Source organism: Stegostoma tigrinum, chromosome 8 (genome assembly GCF_030684315.1).
Source record: "Stegostoma tigrinum isolate sSteTig4 chromosome 8, sSteTig4.hap1, whole genome shotgun sequence".
NCBI classification, from domain to species: Eukaryota; Metazoa; Chordata; class Chondrichthyes; order Orectolobiformes; family Stegostomatidae; genus Stegostoma; species Stegostoma tigrinum.
In genome coordinates this window covers 72,890,393-72,914,209 of record NC_081361.1, presented here as the reverse complement: position 1 = coordinate 72,914,209, position 23,817 = coordinate 72,890,393, and the positions used below count along the sequence as shown (strand labels likewise).

At 42.6% G+C, this 23,817-nt stretch overlaps 1 protein-coding gene across 4 annotated transcripts in view; it reads left to right on the top strand.

The window, feature by feature from the left end:
• The window catches only part of eif2b3 (eukaryotic translation initiation factor 2B, subunit 3 gamma), a 135,682-nt gene that overhangs the window by 44,348 nt on the left and 67,517 nt on the right, over positions 1-23,817 (top strand). For all 4 annotated transcript variants that reach the window (XM_048540011.2, XM_048540012.2, XM_048540013.2 and 1 more), the window contains one exon: positions 18,660-18,749. In XM_048540011.2, coding sequence (XP_048395968.1) covers positions 18,660-18,749 — 90 coding nt within the window. The remainder of the gene's footprint in view (positions 1-18,659; positions 18,750-23,817) is intronic.

Here is a 23,817-nt window from a genome sequence, read left to right as displayed (position 1 = left end):
GTTAACTAATCTCATCACCTTGGCTGTGTGTTCAAGTCCAGTGTCAGCAAAACAAAAATCAGTTATGACATGAAAACAGAAATTGCTGGAAAAACTCAGCATCTGTGGACGGAAATCAGAGTTAACTTTTCAGGTCCAGTGACTCCTCTTCAGAACTGATTTCTGAGTTCTTCATCAGCTCTGAAGAAGTGTCAATGGACCCAAAACGTTAACTCTGATTTCTCTCCACAGATGTTGCCAGGCCTGCTGAGTTTTTCCAGAAATTCTGTTTCTTTTCTGATTTCCAGCGTCCATAGTTATTACGGTTTTTAAAAAAATCCGTTGTGTCACTCATTGAAATCTGTAATTGTGTTGATAGGATTAAATGACCCTCGAACTTAGCAACGGCTTGACTTGCTCACTTGCAAAAGCTGTATTTTTTTACTACTTCTGGATTGTACCTGCTTGACTTTATCTTTCCCAGTTAACTACTGTGATCTAAGTTAATGCCTTCAATATGTTAGAGGTTGAATTCTTGAATATCTTTCTCGTGTTTCCACTACCGTATACTTTTTTGCTTTTGCTCATGTTCTGTGTCCAAGTGCAGGTTCTTGGTGATTATTTGCTAAACCATGGCAGATTGCCATGATTTGTTTTACTGTGGTTAGTGTGTGGAGGCAGGTCCCAAGTTCAAACTTTATATCCCAAGTGTGCCAAGCTCCACTACTTTAATTTTAACCTTTTTATTTTCTCACCCACTGTGGTGTTGCCTTTCGTGCTTAAGTAAACTTCCTCACAGCAAAAGAATGAGGCTATGTTAAATAATTTCAGGTTACCTTTTTTTTCCCCAACCACACACATTTAAGAGCATGGTTTTAGAATTAGATTTTAAACTGACTCCAGAATTCAGTCATTGAGATTTGCTTTAGGGGGACTATCTCACATCATTTGGGATAAAGAGAATGTACTCATGATGTGACAAGTGGAGTTCCCTGGGGATTTGTACTGGGACATCAGCTTTTCATCATATTGTACTTGTTTTGGACAAAAAAGAACAGAAAAGTTTTGGTCTAAATTGGGGAGAGTTGTGTGGATAGGACCAAAAAGTGAATTGGCGAGTAGAAATGGCAAATTGAATTCAGTGTAGAGAAAGCATGAGGTCAGCACTCTAGATCTAAGCAAGATAGACTATTTTGGTTTCCGTGTCGATGTGCACTGGCTCGGTATGCTGGTACAAATGCAGGGACCTTTTGTGCCACAGGGTTAGTGTCTCACCATCTGAATCAGAAGGTTCAGGCTCAAGTCCCACGTGCACCTGAAGTGTTTCACCAGCACATCTGAGAAGGCTGATTTTAAAAGATCTACACATACAAATGGAATTATGGTCTTTATGTCAAACACGTAGGAAGTGAAAAGTCACAAGTGATGCTTCAGCTGCACTGAGCCATAGAATCGTACAGTACAGAAGAGGTCCCTTGGCCCACTGAGACTGTACAGCCAAGAAACATGACTAGTTACACTAGTCCCACTTTCCTGCAGTAGGCCGATACCCTTCAACTGCTATTCCAAGTACTTTTTTAAAGGTTGTGAGGTTTTCTGCTTTAATTACTGTCCTAGGCAGTGCAATCCAGACCCCCTCCTCCCTCTGGGTAGAAAATTCATTCCTCAAATCTTCTCTAAATCTGCCTTACATTTTAAAATTGTGCTCCCTTGTTAATGACCCTTTGACTAAGAGGAACAGCTGCTTTCTATTCATCCTGCCCATGTCCCACATAACCCTATACGATTAGACATAGACATAGACGTAGACATAGAACTGTACAGCTCAGTACAGGTTCACTATGTTGTGCTGAACTTTTACCCGAAACGTAAGGTCTGTCTAACCTCCACTGCTACCTTATACTATCATCCATATGCCTGTCTAATAGCCGCTTAAATGCCCTTACTGAGGCCGACTCCACTACCATCTCCAGCAGTGCAATCCACCCCCCCGTACCACTCTCTGTGTAAAGAACCCAGCTCTGACATCTCCCCGATATCTACCTTAACTCACTTTAAAACTATGTTGCCTCGGAAAAGCTACCTCCATCCTGGGAAAAGTCTCTGGCTGTCTATTCTATCTATACCTCAGATCATTTTTGTACACCTCTATCAAGTCACCTCTCATCCTTTGTTGTTCTAAAGAGAAAAGCCCTTGAGTGCTCAGCCTTTCCTTGTAAGACCTTCCCTCTATTCCTGGTAAATCTCCTCTGGACCTTTCCCAAAGCTTCCACATCTTTCCTGTAATGAGGCGACCAGAACTGCACACAATACTCCAGATGAGGCCGAACCAGACTTTTGTATAGCTAGAGTATAACTTCACGGCTCTTGAACTCAATCCCTCTCTTAATGAAAGCTAACACACCATACGCCTTTTTAACAACTCTATCCACCTGGGTAGCAGCTTTCAGGGACCTGTGAACATGAACCCTAAGATCCCTCTGCTCCTCCACACTGCCAAGAATCTTTCCATTAACCCTGTATTCTGCTTTCAAGTTTTTCCTTCCAAAATGAATCACCTCACACTTTTCAGGGTTAAACTCCATCTGCCACTTCTCCGCCCAACTCTGCATTCTATCAATGTCCCTTTGTAACCTAGAACAGCCACTGTCCACAATGTGACCTACCTTCATATCATCTGCGAATTTACTAATCCACCCTTCCACTCCTACATCCAAATCATTTACAAAGATCACAAATAGAAGAGGACCCAGAACAGATCCTTGTGGTACACCACTCGTACTGAGCACCATGTTGAATATTTTCCGTCGACTACCACCATTTGTCTTCTAAGGGTCAGCCAATTCTGAATCCAATCTGCCACATTTCCCCCATCCCATGCCTCCTTACCTTGTACATGAGCCTACCAAGGGGAACCTTATCAAACGCCTTACTTAAATCCATGAATACCACATCCACTGCTCCACCTTCATCCACGTGTTTGGTCACCTCTTCAAAGAATTCATTTAGGTTTGTGAGGCATGATCTACCCCTCACAAATCCATGTTGACTATCACAAATCAAACTGTGCCTTTCCAAGTGATCATAAATCCTGTTTCTCGGAGCCCTTTCCAATAATTTGTCCACCACTGATGTAAGACTAACTGGTCTGTAATTTCCAGGGTTATCCCTGTTTCCTTTTTTTTTTGAACAAGGGCATGACGTTCGCCTCTTTCCAATCTTCCAGCACTATACCTGTGGACAATGAGGATGAAAAGATCTACGAGGCACTCCCTCAACATTCTCTGCTCTAAAGAAAAGTACCTGAGCTTATCCACCCTCTTTTCTTAGCTGATTGCTCCATCCAAGGCAACATCCTGGTGAATCTCCTTTGCATCCCCTGTAGTGCAATCACATTCTTTATAGTGCGGTGACCTAACACTGCACATAATATTCCAGCTATGGCTGACCCAAAGTACTGTACAGCTGTAGCAAGAGTTCCCTGCTGTTAGAATCTGTGCCATGATTGATAAAGCCAAGCATCCCATAGACCACCTTAACTACCCTATTAACCTGCCTGGCCACCTTCATATGTCTGTGGACAAGGTCCTTCTGTTTCTGTGAACTTCCTAGTGTTCATTGAGTATTTGTTCTTTCTTCCAAAATACATTGCCTCACACACTTATGAGGATTAAATTCCAAGTGCTGTTAATCTGCCCATCTGATCAATTCATTTATATTCTCCTGTAACTTAGCACCTTCCTCCTCAGTGTCATCCATCCAGCCAGTCTTTGTATCATCCACAAACTTACTTATCATCCTTCCCTGCACATTCTCATCTCCATCATTTATGAAATTGCAAACAATAAAGGACCAAGCACTGACATCTGTGGAATGTCACTGCACACCATGCTCCAGTTAAGCTAACAGCGATCTGAAACACACACAAACAGAAATTGATGGAGAAACTCAGCAGGTCTGACATCATTTGTGGAAACAAAAGCGAGTTAACTTTGACTTTTCTAGAAGTGAAGAAAGATCTCTCCTGGGAAGGGATCTCTATACGGATCCGTCGACAGTGTCTCAATGCTTAGGTAATGTGTTTCTTTACTTTTATTGCTAAAATAGGATAATTTCAAATTTTCCCACAATATGCATGTGTTTCTTCAATGTGAATTGGCTTTAACGTGATTGAAGAATTTAGACGGCTATTTGTAGAATGCAAACTTTCCTTTCCTGTTTTGGCTATAACACGATTCCAGCCCCATTAGTTTAAACAGTGCGGCTATTGCACGATTTTCTTATAAGGTGAGAATGGAACAATTGTATTCTATCAGACCTGACTGTATTTCCCATTTGGCAAACCTTTGCACACCACCTCAGCACATCTGTGTACCATTGTAGGTCCTTATGCCCTTTCCACAACCTATATTTCTGTCCATTTTCTGTCATTATCTGGAGTACTCTTCGATTTTTGGGTACCGAATCATAGGAAAGATATAAAAGCAAGTTCAGTGGATGTTTGAAATATGAAATCAATACAGAAGGTGCTGTGGATATGCAGCAGGTCAGAGTGCATCCAATTATTGACCCAGTAGTACAATTTTTCTCCATAGGTGCTGGCTGACCTAATGAGTCTTTCTAGTATTCTATGCATCTATCTTAGGAAAGAAGCCAGTACATATCATAGAATTCATAGAATCCATGCAGTGTGGAAACAGGCCATTCAGCCCCACAAGTCAGTGTCATCTTTTTTCCCTTTTTCGTATTCACAGGATGAAGGCATTATTGGCTAGACCAGCATACATTGCCTATCCCTAATTGCCCAGAGCGGGATCATGAGTCAACCATATTGCTGTGGGTCTAGAGTCACACATAGGCCAGACCAGGTAAAGATGGCAGTTTCCTTCCCTAAAGGATATTAGTGAACCAGCAGTTGGCAATGAATTCATGGTCATTAGACTCTTAATTCTAGGTATTTATTGAATTCAGATTCCACCATCTGCCATGGTGGGATTCGAACCCAGATCCCCAGAACATTACCTGGGTCTCTGGATTAACAGTCCAGTGATAATACCACCAGGCCACTCCCTCCCCTTACGCTCCAAAGAGCATCCCGCCCAGACTCGACCCCTACCCAGTTCCTGTAACCCTGCATTTCACATGGCTAGTCCACTGAACCTTCACATCCCATGGACACTATGGACACTTTAGCATGGCCAATCCACCTGCAGGTCTTTGGGCACCATGCAGAGAAGGAGAGATGTTGAAATTGAACCCAAGTCCCTGGTGCTGTGAGGCAGCAGTGCTAATCACTGAGCCACTAAGCCACCCAATCCTTCAGTTTATCCAAAACAATTCTTGAGAATAGTTTGCATGCCCTTGAATTGAAATAATGGAGAAGTAATCCAATTGAGGTATCAGTGGTCACTCACCTTCTCCATCTCTCTGCCCCTTCAGTTGCTCTGCCAGTCATCCCTGACACATTTACTCCTCATCTGGTCTTGAGGCTGTGCTGGCCTTTGTGGCCCATAGGCTGCATGTTGGACAAGCGTACTCCTTCATTCATTTTTAAAATTTAGAACGGAATTGTCAAGAACTTGCTTTTTCAAAAATGCCTGTTTTTACACTTTTTCATTGTATCCTTCATTTAAGACCATCAGACATAGGAGTGGAAGTAAGGCCATTCAGCCCATTGAGTCCACTCTGCCATTTAAATCATGGCTGATGGGTATTTCAACTCCACTTCCCTGCACTCTCCCCGTAGCCCATGAGTCCTTGCAAGATCAAGAATTTATCGATCTCTGCCTTGAAGGCATTTAACGTCCCGGCCTCCACCGCACTCCATGGCAATGAATTCTACAGGCCCACCACTCTCTGGCTGAAGAAATGTCTCCTCATTTCTGTTCTAAATTGACCCCCCTCTAATTCTGAGGCTGAGCCCACGGGTCCTAGTCTCCCTGCCTAATGGAAACAACTTCCCAGTGTCCACCCTTTCTAAGCCATACGTTATCTTCTAAGTTACTATTAGATCTTCCCTCAACCTTCTAAGCTCTAATTAATACAATCCCAGAATCCTTAGCCGTTCATCGTACGCTAAACCTACCATTCCAAGGATCATCTGTGTGAATCTCTGCTGGACATGCTCCAGAGCCAAAGGGAGAGATTGAGTCAGAGCCTCTGCTGGTGCAGAGAATTGAACACACATTGTTGGGATCACTTTACATTGCAAACCAGCCATTTAGCCAACTGCGCTAACTGACCACCTAACAAAATTAAGAATGGCAGTTTCCTTTTCTAAAGGACATTCGTGAACCCGATGGGATTTCTTTTCCCAACAATCAACACTGGATTCATGGTCATCATTAAACCCCAAATTCCAGGTATTTATTGAATTCAAATTCTGTCATGTGTCCTGGTGGGCTTCAAACCCAGATCCCCAGAATATTATCTGGGTCTACTGATTAATAGTCCAGTGATAATGCTGCTGGGCAATCGCCTCTGAGCCGTCCTGTACATAAACCCAAAAACACAGTCTCTGTAAATAAACCCTTAAACGCACAGCCCTCTGTAAATACACACCCAAACAGTGAATCCTGTAAACAAGCCCTCAAACAACGACGCCAATGAATAAACGCTAAAACACAGAGCGAACCATGAATAATCCCTAAAAGACAGAACTACACTGTAAAGTCAAAAACACATAGGGCCCTGTAAATAAACCCTAAAAGTCCAAGCCCACTGTAAATAAACACCAAATCACAGAGCCCTCCTGTGAAAAAATTCTAAAACACAGAGCCACCAGAATATAAACACTAAGAACAGAACCCCTTGTATGGGAAACCATAAACATACACCACCTGTACATAAACCCTGTAACAAAGAACCTCCTCTTTGTAAACCCAAAAACACGGAGCTTCCAGTAAATATGTCCTAAAACACAGGGCACCGTGGAAATAAACCCAAAAAGACAGAGGGTCCTGAAGATAAGTAGTCTAACAATAATTCACTACCGCATTTCTGACTCGTGGACAGTGCTGCAATATCTCAGTACGGACCATCTGACAATGGGGGTTAGTATTTTGGTGAGGCTAGGGTTAGGACTGAGGCGAGGGTGAGGATAGGGTTAGGGTTAAGGCTCGAGTTGAGCCTAGAGTTTTCATTAGATTTGGGGTTAGGGTGAGGCCTAAGGCTTGGGTTAGGTTTGGGCTAGGGGTAGTGCTGAGACTAAGGTTAGGGTTAGGGAGCTGAGTCTGGCTTAGGTTTAGGGCTGAGGTCTGGGTTAGGTTTGGTGCTGCGAGTTAGGGTTTTTTCACTTTTCTTTCGGCCTGGTATGGTTTTCCTCAGACTCTACATTAATTGTTTGAGGTCATACATGGTTGTTACATGGATCCCAAACGCTGTCATGTTTCCTATTTCCCACTTGTAACAACTCTTGGTGAAAAAGAGGTCAGGAATAAAATGGGAAAGTCCAAGTCTAATGAACAGCGGTGGTGTTTGTTCTCTGGCTAAAGCAAATTATGGCCCGTTGCCTTTTTCAATTTTGTATATAATTTCAGTTCATCACGGAGTGCTCCAGTATTAATGGCCTAATGATCTGTTCCTTCAAAAAAAAGGCCACATCTCTGGATTGATAGTTGTTCACGTTAGTGTTCTTTCATTTTTGAAAGCAGACGCACATTGTTTGCTATATTTTTATCTTGTGACAAATGAAAAATATAAAAAAATACCCTGCTGGACAGAACATAGTACGGCTCAATTTTGATCTCTCTGCATTAATGTTTTGGTTTTAAGACACAAATGGAAAACTGAATGGTATGCTGAGGTTAAAGAGTAGATTGTTTTGTTGGAGAGGTTATCAGTGTTTGTGAGAAGTATCAGTACTACATGCCTAATTGTACATATGTTAGTCATCAGTGTCTGTATAAAATGACATAATCTTTGCCCTCCCAGCTAGCAATTCAGTTTTCCTTGCAGCATTCTCATGCTTCAAACCTTTTAACTAAAATCAATAGTTTCAAACTGATTTGTAAAAATACTTGTTTATCTTTTGCCTGCGGCATTTTTTTGGGGAATTGCATTTTAATTTAGATTATTGCGAGGTGTAACTTTGTTAGGGCAAATCAGGGCAGGTCTTATACACTTAAGGGTAGGGTCTGGGGAGTGTTGCCAAGCAAAGAAACCTTCGGACGCAAGTTCATAGTTCATTGAAAGTGGAGTCACAGGTAGACAGGGTAGTTAGGGCATTTGGTCTGCTGCCTTTATTGGTCAGTGCATTGAGTACAGGAGTTGGGATGTTATAGTGCAGCTGTACAGGACATTGGGTAGGCCACTTTTGAAATACTGCGTTAATTTCTGGTCACCCTGCTACATGAAACATGTTAAACTTTTGAGAGGGTGTGGAAAAGATGTACAAGGATGTTGCCAGGGTTGGAGCTATAGGGAGAGGCTGAATAGGCTGGAGCTATTTTCTTTGGAGTATCAGAGGCTGAGGAGTGAACTTAGAGGCTTATAAAATAATGAACGGTAGGAGAGTCCAAAACTAGGTGAGAGAGGAAAGATTTAAAAAGGACCTAAGGGGCAACTTTTTCACACGGGGTGTTGTTTGTATGGAATGACATACCTGAGGAAGTGGAGGAGACGTAGAACATTTAAAAGGTATCTGGATGAGTTCTTTGATAGAAAGGGTTTTAAGGGATTATAGGCCAAATGCTGACAAATGGGACTAGATTAATTTAGGATATCTGGTTGGTGTGGATGAGTCGGACTGAAGGGTCCACTTCCGTGCTGCACAACTCTATATTATTGCAGTGATGTGTTACATCAGATCAGTTTCAGATTTGTCTTTATCAGTGTTATGCTGTTTTATGCTCCAGCTACTTTCATGTACCACCTCGGGGACACAGCATTCCTCAGTCAAATTTCAAGTAGGATATATTCCCAAACCTAGAGCGATGTTGCCTGTTAAATATTTTTATGCTGCTTTTTGTGCATGGTAATGGAGTAATTCTGCTCATTATTCCTGCTCCAGACAGCCTGGTTGAGATCAAGGAACCCACCATATGGGAACTATGAGCTAGCATGCATAGTCAACCAATTGTGTCTGACGCACTGCACCAAAACCCACTGCATTACCTTGATCTTTTTATTATTTTTTTCTTTAAATTTGGTGTACAAAATAGTTTGAATCAGAGATATTTTAATCATTATATTAAAAGAAAAAATGTGTTTCAGTGATCAGTATGTTACACAAATCAGAAATAATACGTAAAATGATCGAGATCTACAGCACTGAAAAAGACTGTTCAGCCCATTGTGTCCGCGCCAGTCAAAAACAACTGCAACTATTTCAAGCTGATTTTTCAGCTCTTAGCTCATAGCCTTGTATGGTTTGGCGTCACAGTGCACATCTAAATATTTCTGAAATGAAGATTTCTGTTCCTACCACCCTTACAGGCAGGGAGTTTCAGATTCCCACCACCCTCTTGGTGAATAAGTTTTTTTTTCCTCCCATCTTCCTTCGACCATCTGCCTCTTACTCTAAATCTGTTCCATGTGGTCATTGATTCCTGTATCAAGGAGACAGGATTTTCTTTTTCCTGTCGACCCTATCAATGCGCCTCATAATGTTTTACACTTCAATCATGTACCCTCTGAAGGTTTTCTGCTGGAAGGAAAACAATGCTAAACTATCCAGTTTCTCTTCATAACTGAAACTGTCTAGCTCAGACAATATCCTTGGGAGTCTCCTCTGCACCTTCTCCACTGTTGCAATATCTGTCCTATGAAATGGATTTCAGAACTGCACACAGTATCTTGGCTAAGGCTTAACCAATGTCTTATACAGTTCCAGGGAGGCACGGTGGTTCAGTGGTTAGCACTGCAGCCTCACAGCACCAGGTTTGATTGGGCTACTGAATGTGTGCAGTTTCACATTCTCCTAGTGTCTGTGTAGGTGTCCTCCGAGTGCTCTGGTTCCCACCTCCACCCCCCCCCCCCCCCCCCCCCCAACTCTGTCCAGAGGTGTGCCAGTTAGGTGGATTGGCCATGCTAAATTGCCCATAGCCTGCACATCCCTGGTCACTAAGTGGATTAGCCTGGGAATTAGGGTGAGGGGGACGGGTCTGGATGGGATGCTCTTCACAGGGTTGGTGTGGGCTAGGTGGGCCAAATGCCCTGCTTTCTCACTGTAGGCATTTTATGAATCTATGATTCTATAACTTGTCAGCTCTTAAACTCTATGTCTTGACTAATAAAGGCAACTATACCATATAACCGAAAGAACTGCGGATGTTGTAAATCAAGAGCAAAAACAAAGTTGCTGGAAAAGCTCAGCAGGTCTGGCAGTATCTTTGAAGGAAAAAACAGTTAACGTTTTGAGTCGGTGACCGTTCGGATCTGAAACATTAATTCTGATTTTTTTCCTTCACAGATACTGCTAGACCTGCTGAGCTTTCTCAGAAACTTTGTTTTTGTTCCAACTATACCATATGCCTTCTTCACACTTTATCCACCTGTCCTGATACTTTAAGGAGCTGGTGTACGTGCACACCTGGCGTCCTCTGATTCTTGGTGCATCCCAGGGTCCTACCATTTGTCATCGTTTCCCTTACCATGTTTGTCCGGCCCAAGTGTACAGCCTCACGTTTATCCAGATTGCATTCCATTTGCCACTGATCAGCCCATCTAACTAGCCCGTCTATATCCTCCTGTAATCTAAGGTTATCCACCTCACTACTTACCACCTCATCAATTTTTGTATCATCTGTAAACTTATTGATCAGTGCTGCCACATTCAAGTCTAAATCATCACATAAACAGCAAGTGCCCAATACTGACCCCTATGGGATCCTACTGGACACAGACTTCTAGTCCATAAAACCTTCCTTGGATATCACCTTCTATGACCTGCCACTCAGCCAACTGTGGACCAATTTGCTAAATTTCCTTGGATTCCCGTGAGCTCCCACCTTTGTTGTCAGTCTCCCATGCAGGACCTTATCAAAAGCATTGCTGAAGTCCCTACTTCATAAGTATTGTTCACATCTACACCTGATCACTTCAAGAAGTGCAATCAAGTTGGTCAGACATGACCTCACTTTAAGAAAATCTTGTTGATTGTTCTTGATTAAGCCCTGCTTCTCCAAATGCAAATCGTCTTATAAGCAGTCTAAATACAAATCGGTCCTGACTTCAGAATTGCTTCGAATAGTTTCCTCACCATCAGATTTAGACTGACTGGCATGTAGATTTTTGGTGTATCCCTTGTCTTCTTGAATCAGCTCAAGAATCATTTCTCTATGTCTCGACTTTGAAATACCTACTCACTGTCTTCTATTTGTCATAGCTATAGTCATCCTGACCCTAACTTTGTGAAGCTGGCTCGTTTTTTTAGTTTTGCTATACTTTTTGTTTTCCGTCTGGCCTCCATTAATTCTACATGTGGAGCAATCTAGAAGGAGAGATCATAGTTTTGGGGTAAGAGGTATCAAATTTAAAACAGATGAGGAGAAATTACTTCCCTCAGAGGGTCATGAATCCCAACGCCAGAACTTTGAGTAAATGTAAAGAGGAGATAGACAGATTTTTAATTAGCAATGGGTTGAAGGTTTAGGGAGAGTGGGTAGGAAAATAGAATTGATATTGAGATGAGATCAGCTATGAACATATTAAATACTGGAACAGGCTCAACTTCCCAACTCGCACACATGCTTCTACTACTTATGTTCTTATGTACAGTATTTGGATCACTGTGCAGTCTTGTAACCAATTCATTCCAGTTTCCTGACAAAATGAACTTAAACTAATATGATCTCCTATTCACTATGCTGTCGATTGTTGTGTATATTTTTCCATTTGGGGTACTGTTCAGTCAAAGTCCACCAATTTGCTGCTTCCAAACTGACCAAATTACAGCATCTGTTTTTCAGCCATTTAGTTGTGCATCAAAATGAGTTCTTATTTATCTGTGGTGCATTTTTTTTTACGTCCTCCGTTTAAGTTTGTTGTAGTATTGGGCAGGTCCACTGTACTGTACACCTTGATAGTCACGTTGGCTGTCAAACTGAGAACATTGTTGGACTGCATCAAATCTAAATCATAAAATGGTTAGAACACAAAGTGGCCGATTGGCCCATCTGCATGCTGGCTCCCTGTTAGAGCTAGTTCCCCCCCACTGCCTGTATTAGTACCCCTTCAAATAATTTTCTTCAAATAATTATCCAATTCCCCCTTGAAAACCCTAGTTAAATCTGCCTCCACCGCATTCTCAGACAGTGCATTCCAGATCCTAACCACAGACTGCATTTTAAAGTTTTTTCCTTATGTCATTTTGGTTCTCTCCCATTCAGCTATAATCAGTCCCTCCTGGGTCTCGATGCTTCCTTTTTATTTTGTCCCTATCTGTTCAAACCAGACTCCTCAATTTTCATCAAAACATTGTTTTGCAAAAAGTTCACCTAAACTTCCTTGTTTTTGTACTTGTTGCCCCATGTAGAAAGCCTAGAATCTTGATTGCTGTATTAGCTACTTTGAATCTGGAATGCTGTATTAACTGTCCTGCCACCTACAAAACTTTGTGCACATGTTCCCAAATCCCTTTGCTGACTTTCCTCCACACCCTCTCCGTATGGAATGTATCCAGTTAATTTTGGCTTTGATTATTGTTTCTAAAGCTTTCACGTGACTGAGGTTAAACTGACTGTCCTGTATTTGCTGGGCTTATCATTGTACCTTTTTTTTGACAAAAGGTGTAACATCTGTGATTCTCTAGCCTTCTGGTACACATTAACTTAGAGCCTCAGATGTTGGTACCATCATAATCCTTTGGTTGCATCACATCTAATCCTGGAGTCTCTTAGCAGCTTCAAATTTATCCAGTCTTCCCAAAATGTATTTATGAATTTTTAGTCCATATAATATCTAGTTCCTCATTCACAATGACATTGTCATGACTCAGTATAGAAAACTGGAAACCATGCCCTGCTATACTTGAAGTTGTCACAAAAGTTAAAATATCTTAAAGAAATACAAAAAATCCCTAACCTACCTGATTTTCAGACCCAGGTTGGTAGAAAACATGGACCGGTGCCTGTGTTTAACATCAACCACTATATATTACAAGTCATTAAAATCTAGCTGCAGGTAACCAGATTAAACGAAATAAAATGAACTCTACAGATCAAAGCTGTAACCCTTTATAAATTCTTCTTTACATACCTACGGACAGACAACAGTGTACAGGAGGAGAAGAAGCATGTAGGCAGAGGGAAAACAGTTCTGTAATCTTTGACCAAAGACCCGTGGGCTTTGCTCTTGCAGGTTCAAATGTCTATCCTTAATCTTTTTTCCCCGAATGTTCACCCTGGCTTTCAAAAGACACTGGGTGGCTCGGTCATGTCTGTAAAGTCTTCAACATATCCAATTCAAAGGCACAACATGCATTAACTGCTAAAGGAAAAAGCTGGTTTTCTTCTGGTTAAATTGGAGTACAACAGAGAACAGAGGGGGCTATTTTGATTGCTACATATCTACTGGTTTATCTTCTGGTCTGGCTTGCTCAGTGTGTAAGTTGTTAAGCTGACTGGCAACCTGCAGGCAGAAGGCATTTATTGCTGATATTTGGTCCCAAGAAGGCATTTGTTGCTGTTATTGGTCCCAAGTTTGCAAACCAATCAAGGTTCATTTGTCAGCAACTCCTTACCTCCAGATCATCTGCACCATTGCTGGAACCCACAGCTACACAAACAGAGCTCAAAGTAGATGTCCAATTCTTTACTTTCAAAACATGCAGCCATTATTGTACCTAGATAATAAAATGTGAGGCTGGATGAACACAGCAGGCCAAGCAGCATCTCAGGAGCACAAAAGACCCTGGGTCTAGGCCCGAAACGTCAGCTTTTGTGCTCCTGAGATGCTGCTTGGCCTGCTGTGTTCATCCAGCCTCACATTTTATTATCTTGGAATCTCCAGCATCTGCAGTTCCCATTATCTCTCTCCATTATTGTACCTCCCTGGTTTAAAACAGTTCTTTCTTATTTAAGTCCAGGTTTTTAAAAAGGTGGAAAAACAAAGACATTGACTCTTCACTTTGCATCAGTCTTTGCTAAGATGATATCAAAGTACTTCTTTAGTACTCAACCATGCTCCTTGCCTCCATCTTTCTGAACCTTAACTGATTCCACCCATGTTACTACCCTTTAATGTTAGTTGCTAGCCTCTTCCGATACACTCTCTTTCTGTTATTTTGTTGTTTACTTCCCTTCTGAACTTGCAGTATATGGCCTGATTCTCACTTGCATTATCAATTTGACCTATTTTCTGCTTAATCTTACTCTTGAACTCTTGCGCATCCTAGGAATTTTTACTTCGACTACTGTACTCGACGCCATCATGAATGTGCCTTGACTATATCTAAGCCACCATTTCTTTAACAGAGCAATAGGCTGCCTTCTTTTTTTTGCCTACTAAACTTTGCTTCCGGTTTACCCGAACCAGATCTATTCCAATACTATTGAAATTGGCCCTTCCCCAAATAATTGTCTCTACTCCAGGGGATTGCTCCTTGTTCATTTCCATAGCTAATCTGAAACGTATGATAGTAACATGCACAATCAACAAATGTATTCTTATTGCAGCCTTGCAAGCAGTTTTGATCACCATGACATGTCACAAAGCAAGATAGAAAAGAAAATCTTCATTAGTGACACACCTTTATCCAGCTAGACAATGGGGCAGAGAAAAGGTTGGTGACCCTTCATATGAACAGATCTGATGAAGCACCACCAACCTGAAATGTTAACTTTGTTTATCTTTCTGCAGATACTGCAGACCTACCAAGTATTCCTGCCATTTTCTGCCTTTGTTTCTGAAAGCTGGGATCGCAATCCTACATTCCGGGAATAAACTGAAAAATTAGATTTAGAAAAGTAAAGAAAATGTTTTTCAATGGAGTAATAATCTGAGACATTTACTCCAAGGGCATATGGACTGAATAAACTGGATCTTAACCTCAAAAAAATCTGAACAATTTCTATGAATTTATCTAAAGCATTTCCTGTATCAGCAGATTTAATTCAACAGTTCGATTATTTCCCAGTTCTCTCAGTTGTATTTTATTTCCGCAAATGTCTACATTTACACACATTATTATGCTCCAAAACATTGTTTGTCAAAAAATATTTCTTCGTAGTGATTTCACTGTAATTGATGTTAGTTGGTTAAATATGGCCCTGGAAATCAGTGCAAAGAGTTCCTAGTGTTCTGGGACCTGCTATCTTCAGCTGATTCATGATTGACTTTTTTGTCCAAAGTAAAGTGGGTACGTTGTGCAATGTGCAGCAATATTTGCAACTCCTCAGATACTGAAGAGGTCTGTTTCTATATGCAGCAAGACCCAGACAGTATTCAGGCATGGGCTGACAAATGTCAGGCAGTGGGGGGTGGGGGGGGGTGGGGGGTGGGGGGTGGGGGTGGGGTGGGGGTGGGGGGTGGGGGTGGGGGTGGGGTGGGGGGTGGGGTGGGGGGTGGGGGGTGGGGGTGGGGGTGGGGGTGGGGGTGGGGGGTGGGGGGGGGTGGGGGTGGGTGGGGGGTGGGTGGGGTGGGGGTGGGGGTGGGGGGGTGGGGGTGGGGGGGGGTGGGGGTGGGTGGGGGGTGGGTGGGGTGGGGGTGGGGGTGGGGGGTGGGGGTGGGGGGGGGTGGGGGTGGGTGGGGGGTGGGTGGGGTGGGGGTGGGGGTGGGGGGTGGGGGTGGGGGGTGGGTGGGGTGGGGGTGGGGTGGGGGTGGGGGTGGGGTGGGGGTGGGGGTGGGTGGGGTGGGGGTGGGGTGGGGGTGGGGGTGGGGGGTGGGGGGGGGTGGGGGTGGGTGGGGGTGGGTGGGGTGGGGGTGGGGTGGGGGTGGGGTGGGGGTGGGGGTGGGGTGGGGGTGGGGGTGGGGTGGGGGGTGGGTGGGGTGGGGGTGGGGTGGGGGTGGGGGTGGGGTGGGGGTGGGTGGGGGGTGGGTGGGGTGGGGGTGGGGGTGGGGGGTGGGGGTGGGGGGTGGGTGGGGTGGGGGTGGGGTGGGGGTGGGGGTGGGGTGGGGGTGGGGGTGGGTGGGGTGGGGGTGGGGTGGGGGGTGGGGGTGGGGGGTGGGGGGGGGTGGGGGTGGGTGGGGGGTGGGTGGGGTGGGGGTGGGGTGGGGGTGGGGGTGGGGTGGGGGTGGGGGTGGGGTGGGGGGTGGGTGGGGTGGGGGTGGGGTGGGGGTGGGGGTGGGGTGGGGGTGGGGGTGGGGGGTGGGGGTGGGTGGGGGGTGGGGTGGGGTGGGGGGGGGGTGGGGGGTGGGGGGTGGGTGGGGGGTGGGTGGGGTGGGGGGTGGGGTGGTGGGGGTGGGGGGTGGGGTGGTGGGGGTGGGGGTGGGGGGTGGGGGTGGGGTGGGGGGTGGGGTGGTGGGGGTGGGGGGTGGGTGGGGTGGGGGTGGGGTGGTGGGGGTGGGGTGTGGGTGGGGTGGGGGTGGGGGGGGGTGGGGGTGGGTGGGGGGTGGGGGTGGGTGGGGGGTGGGTGGGGTGGGGGTGGGGGGTGGGTGGGGTGGGGGTGGGGTGGGGGTGGGGTGGTGGGGGGGGGTGGGTGGGGTGGGGGTGGGGTGGTGGGTGTGGGGGGTGGGGTGGGGGTGGGGGGGTGGGGGGTGGGGGGGTGGGGGGGGGGTGGGTGGGGGGGGTGGGGTGGGGGTGGGTGGGGGGGTGGGCGGCGGCAAGAAGAGCCCCTAGCCTATTCAGCCTCCATATAGCTCAAACCCTGCAACCCCGGCAACATGCTCGTAAATCTTTCCTGCACCCTTTCAAGTGTCATAACATCCTTCCTATAGCAGGGAGACCAGAATTGAATGGAGTATTCCAAAAGTGACCTAACCAATATCTTGTACAGCACAAAACAGTCTCCCAACTCCTTTACTCAATGCACTGACCAATAAAGGCAAGCATACCAAACACCAGTTTCACTACCCTGTCTACTGGCAACAAGCTGTAAATCTGTGCCAAATGTCTCTCTGCTCGGCCACACTCCCCAGGCCTTGGATACATCAGCTTCAACACATTTGAGAAGCTTGTCGCCATGTAAGACAAAGCAAGCCATTTGATTTCACCCTCCACTACCTTCAGTGTTCTCTCCCTTCATGAGTGTTATTTATTGGTAATCGTGTGTCCCATCTAAAGATACACTGCAGTAACTCACCGTGTCTCCACTGATAGCAGCTTCCAAATGTGCAGCCTGCACTGAGAATGACAGGGCAACAGTTACATGGGAATTGCATCACCTGCAAGTTCTCCTCCAAGCCATGCATCATTCCTACCTTGGATAATGTTACTGTTCCTTTTCTTCGTATGGACATCTTGGATTTTGACCCAAACTGCATTGTATGTGTCCCTGAACACCAGAGACTATAGGGCCTAAAGAAGGCAGGTCACCATTACATTCTCTGGGGAAATTCTGAAGGGGCAATTAAAGTTGCCTGGTCAGCGATGCCCGTTTACCACAAACAAAGAAAGAAGAAGAAAGTTTAAATTAGAATTTTTGTTATGTGTCTACTAAGCATTCTCCACTCCGTCATTTCAGTATCTTCAGGATCAAAACCTACATTCCTCAATGTTTGTTGAAGTATGAATATTTGATTATCAGTGTTATTCTACATTTTCAGTGAATCTGTCTAGTTTTCATTGTTTGTCGAAGCATTTCATTTCATTATCAAATGCATTAGAAGTTCACACTCTTTGAGAATATAGAGAGATTTCTTCATGGTCCCACTGAACTGTTACTTTTTTTTGATGTTTTTCAAAAAGTGTTTTGATTCAGTTGTTCCTTCCAGGAGAAAAATTCTGAATCAGGTGGCTCATTTAATAATGACTCTCATACCTTGGTGTTTGCACAATACATTGAAAATGGGGTTTTTCTTCCCCCCACGTTGAAGCACCATGATATTCTTAAACCTAGGATCTATTATTTTGGCTAATGCCCTATTTTGGCTCTGACTCCTAATTATGATGAGAATGAAGGATGAAATTTTCTTTAGCAACTACTGTTTTCTTTTCATGCAGAACTTGCTCTTGCATTCAGCTGCTCTGTTGACTTCTTGCTCTTGCCTCTTTGTCTTCCTGTTTTCTGATTAATACCAAAAATCTCTATCAACCTTCTGCTTTAATACTTTCATTATCTTTTTTTCTGCAAGCCCTGTTGCTTTTCCTCACCAAGTAAAAATGCATAGTTTCTCTGAATATAACTTGCATAAAACAAATATGAGGAACAAAACAAATTAAATATGAAAGGAGGCTTGGGTTTTGTGAAAAAACTGTTGCACTTTTTTTGGTACCTGTGGTTGAGGTTGGTTACGCATTGCAGTACCAGTGGGGATACAGCACAGATGGGAGTTTTACTTCTATATATAGTACTTTGCACTTGTGGAAGATGGCCCGTCGATATTTAAATACCTTAAATTACCTTCTCCTGATTCCTATTGCTAATTAAATCAATTGCAACTTTATGTTAATTTAGTACCACAGTGATGATATTAAAATATGATAACCTATTGCTTAGACTTTGGAATTTCGCAGTCGGATGGAGGTTTGGTAGCACTATAATGAAGTGGCTTGGTTTCCTGAGTTTTGTGGAACAATACTGCAATGAAGTATCGATGAAGTTTGTAAACATAGGTTGCTAACTGCTAATTTTTCATTTCAGATATCCTAAAATACACATAAAAACTGCACTTGTGGATGCCCATCTCTACTGCATGAAAAAATGGGTTCTAGACTTCCTTGTGGAAAACAAGTAAGGAATTATACCATTCTTGCACAATTATCACTGCAACGTGCTTGAAATAGTAGTTATAACTTAAACACTTCAAATGTACTCACAACGGAAAGCTATAAAATGTCACTGTGACTGTCAGGGAAATTGACTTTAACTAACTTGAAATTTTGCCCTCAAAATGTATTCCTGTATCTAAACTTCAGTATATTAAGGAAATGTTCATATTGATGAAAGACTGTATTAAGTTTCAAGTGGTTTTGGGAAATTCTATACTCTGCTGCCAGACCACTTAACCTGGTACCAGAGTTGAAATATTATCAAGACAAAACCTAATTATGTAGTTATAATGTCATAAATGGCTTTGTCACAATAATATTGACCCCGTGATAGTATAATAACTTGCCTCAGCTTCCAGTTCAGAGGTTTATAGTTTAAAACCTCGCTTCATAACTTGACTGCATAATCTAGGCCAAGGATTCTGCCAAATATTTGGAGCTGTGTGCTGCGATGAAACATTCTGTCATTGAGCACCAAGTGGCATCAGCATTGGGGCGGCACGGTGGCTCAGTGGTTAGCACTGCTGCCTCACAGCATCAGGGGCTTGTGTTCAATTCCTGCTCAGGCAACCATCTGTGTGGAGTTTGCTCATGCTTGCCCATATCTACGTGGGTTTCCTCTGAGTGCTCTGGTTTCTTCTCACAGTCCAAAGATGTGCAGGCTTGGTGGATTTGCCATGCTAAATTTCCCATAGTGTTAACAGGTGTGTAGATTAGGTGTGTTTGGGGAATGGGTCAGTGTGGAATTCTCTGAGGGTTGGTGTGGACTTGTTGGGCACACGGTAGGGATTCTATGAAATGATCTGTGTTCTCTCCTTTTACTTATAGTAGGCCTGGCCTAATTATCCAATCTTGAAGGTCTGAAGCAGGTCCTAAAACAGTAACAGGGAAGTAATTTTTTTATGTAGAAACCCTCTGGATTATACAGCTTTCACTGCTGACACCCTCAGGTCTCTGAACCCCTCCCTATTGCTCTCTCATGCATCTGCTTCCTTCTGCTCTGACCAGAGTTCCCTGTCCCCACTCTCAAACCTGCAGACTCAGTAATTTTTGAGCATCACAGTGGCATTATGATGACAAAAAATTCGGGAAGCATTGACCTCGGCATCTGAACAGAGCTGAAGTGGTGCACCACAGAAATGTTGTTTTACCAATGACTTATCAAACTGTTCAGGTAGCTGTAAAGATCATATTCCATTTTCTAAATTTAATATTGATTAGTTTGTTTCAGAAGTCATAATTGATGCTCATTGTACTACTTATTTATGCAAGTTTTGAAACATGTAAAAGATTCCAGATGAATAGGCAGTTGAAATGGGCCAGTCTTTTGACACACAACTTCAGCTGTCAGCTTAAATTATTTCAACCACTATTGAGAACTAGTCTTCTGTTTTAGATAATTAGTTGATCCACAGGTTTTAAGGGCGAGTTCAAACTGGGACCTCCTGTGGTTGAAAAATTAGTAGCCCTCAAGACACCTTTTTCTTTGTGCCAGTGTATTGACTGAACAGCTACAAAGCTCTTACCGCCCCTTAGTGCCGCCTGCTTCCCCTTTATGTTTACACATGTTTGATCAATTAACCTCAGTCTGCAGCTTACTTCTTGCAATACAAACAGATTCCCTCCTCTTTGAATAAACTTTAAAAAGACATAGAACAATTCTTGAGCAGAAATTAATGAATGATAAACAGAACGTTTTTCTATATTGTAAGTTTTTTAATACAATCTAGCATGTTTATAATTCATTTTTATGCAGACAAAAGCAATTATAACATCTTTAATAAAAAAACTGAAAATACGTTTTTCTTTATATTCTTACAACTCCTCATCACCAGATACCCCTCTTTGAGGATCTCCAATAATTTCTTGGAAAAAGCACTTTTTTTTGGTGCAACAGTCTGTCTGGTAGACCTGCTTTAGTTTTGAAATCTCTTTCTTTCTAGCATTTACTTTATGCTACCGTGCCAATCCTGAAATTGGTTTCAGTGTCACCCCATGTCAAACGTACATTATCTCAATGAGAGCAGTTATCCACTTTAACTCTTAACAGAGACTTTTCTTAGGTTGCACCTTGCATAGAATTACATCTAAAATCTTGGATAAAAACATTCCAGCACTTATAGCTTCTATTATTGCCAATATTTCAATAGCCAAGGTACATTTTTCAAGTGGCCGTGAAGACGATGTCTGAAGCATCAATAAAAGCACTTGCTTTACATTTTCAGGATTACACAAGGGTGGAGACTCAAGTTTACATCTTTCTGAACTTAATTTCTTTAATGTTTCATTGTGATTTTGTGATTCTATGATTTCTTTCAACATTTCTTCAATGATAGCACTCTTCTTCACAATGCACTTCTGATAGATTATTACTGATAATAGATCGAGTCCGAGTGCATAACCGATTTAACTATTCAATCAAAATTCTTCACTGATCTGTTTCTTCCCTGGATGTAAAATCATCTTTTTGCAAGGAATGGATCTGATTTGTTAGGATGCAATTAACACTTGCCAAGAAAGTTTGTTGATCCAAAGTCATTCCTAATTTATTCTGCTTAATATTTAAATATCTTTCATATTTTAAACCTTTATATTTAAAGCCTAACTTTCACTTTGAATTCCCTTTTAATTTTATCTACCGCATAATATTCACAATCCCTAGAACCCTCCCACAGAAAATCGTGCCTGTTAGTTTCATTATGTGCTAATGATAGAACATTGCTGGATCTGCTTTGTGCCAAATGGAGCTTATGTTCATCAAGACCGATCTAAATATCAAAGAGAAATATCAAAGCCTTGCTGTATCGTTCAACCTATAAACACACTTGTTTAATATCCATAGCTTCCCTTCTATCTCACTTGCTGCTTAAATTATTGCAAGAATGCTTCTATTTGAAACTTCTCACATTGTAAAAATGCCACTTTTGTATTGATTGACCTACATTTCCAAGAGTGAGTTGCGAAAAGAGCTAAGATGATCACCAAATTTGTCTTCAAAACATTGAGTTATCTGTCTGGCTCTAGCCTTACACATCCCATCAAGAAGCATTTTATCTCTGCATATCCACCTGTGTGATAAGGCTGCCTTCCCCTAGCTGGCACATTGTATTAACTAAATTGTTCTTAGCTAATGATTTGGCCTCTTTGATTCAAATTCCTCTATTTTGTATGTAGCCCATGCTAGGGCAAATGTTAATTTGATACTTGATTCATCAGCAAAGTTTTATGAATCATTTCATCTATCACCAAGTGATTTTTTTCACATATCCATTACTAAAGTGATTTTCAGCTGCTGTGTTCATTGCCACACTATCCAAATGCTCACCTGTTCCTAAATCAATTAATGGCAAATTCCCATCATTGTCCATTAGGAATTTAGATGGTGCCCAAGACTAGCCCCATCCATTTTTCCATTACTTTATTCATATTTTCTCTTTATTATTTGTTGTAGCCTAGAGAAATCTAATTGCTGTGTCTAAATGCAAGACGATTTTTTTCCCTTTATTGCACACTTTCAAGTTGATTGTTACAACTTTGTTAAAGTCTCTAGCTATGGGAATTTCAATTGTGTGATGTCCTGCTATATTTTTGATATCACATTTCTCACTGATCTCTTCTACACGTTTAGTGCACTCATTAGCTCATACTCCTCCATCATTCAGCTTTGAGCTGGTGGTTGGGAAAACTGTCAATGCAGTCTTTAGATATTGAACTTTTACTGCCCCCCCCCGCCTTAAACTCTTACCTACTGATACCAATAACTCCTCCCTAATTGTTTGTTTAGAGAAGTCCAGCCTTGTTAATGGAATACACTCTGGATTGTGTAAATTTGTAAACTCACTGATTTTGCAAAAACAATTGCTTTGTCTGCTCTATGTAAAGTTTGATTTGTTTTTTGAGGCATGGCCTGCTCAATGAAAAGAGTATTTCAATTGCAACTATTTGTGCTGCTAATTTCATTACCTCCAGATAGTTTATAGGGAATCACCACTTCTTTGGGTGACTTCATTGTGATGTTATCCCCAAAACTAAATTGGGTAGAACTGTCAAAATTCTTAAACTTATTTCAGTCATTCAAGAACCTTTAAAAGTGCATCCAGTATTCAAAGCCACATTTTTTTAAAAATTCATCTACGGAATGAGGGCGTTGTTTGCAAGTCTTTATTGCATATCCCAGAGGGTATTAAGAGTCAACCACATTGCTGTGGGTCTGGAATCACATATAGTCTAGAGCAGGCAAGGATGGCAGTTTCCTTCCTTAAAGGACATTAGTGAACCGGCTGGGTTTTTCTGACAGTGGATTCATGGTCACCGTTAGACTCTTAATTCCAGATTTGATTTTTATTGAGTTCAGATTTTACCGTCTCCCGTAGCAGGGTTTGAACCTGGGTGCCCAGGACATTACCTGGATCTCTGGATTAACAGTCTAGTGATAATAACAATAGGTCATCACCGCCCTAAATGAGTTAATGAGTCCACGATGAAAACATTTTCAAGACTGGCCGAAGCTCCTTGTAACTGTTATAACTACAATTCCCTCATTCAGATGAATATCACAATCTCCTCCTTCCAAACTTTGCATGAAATGTTTAATTTCAAAATCATTATTCTCCTATTTAGATAATTTGTTGTATGACCAAGTTTTGCATCATATATAAAATACATGGTTTAATGTGCTTGGAATTCATTCTCCTGCCATGGGTCTGTCGGTCTTTTCATGTATTATAATTGCCAAATGTATCTCTGTTCTTACTCTTTTTTTGGATCTGATTCTCCTTGCGTATAGACACTTGGGGCCTATATCTGGGTGGTTTTACAATGCTCCCACCATTGAATCCTCAATATTTTGTTTAACTGTTGGACGTCCAACAGTTACTATGAATGCCACTAGGAATTGATGGCTTTTCAATTTTTTTTTAAAGACTTCAAACACTTGATTCAAAACTAAGTTGCTTTCCGAAAATCTAATCCAAGTTAACACTAGACACCTCTCACCATTCAACATTTTAGCTCGGTAAAGGCAAGCACTA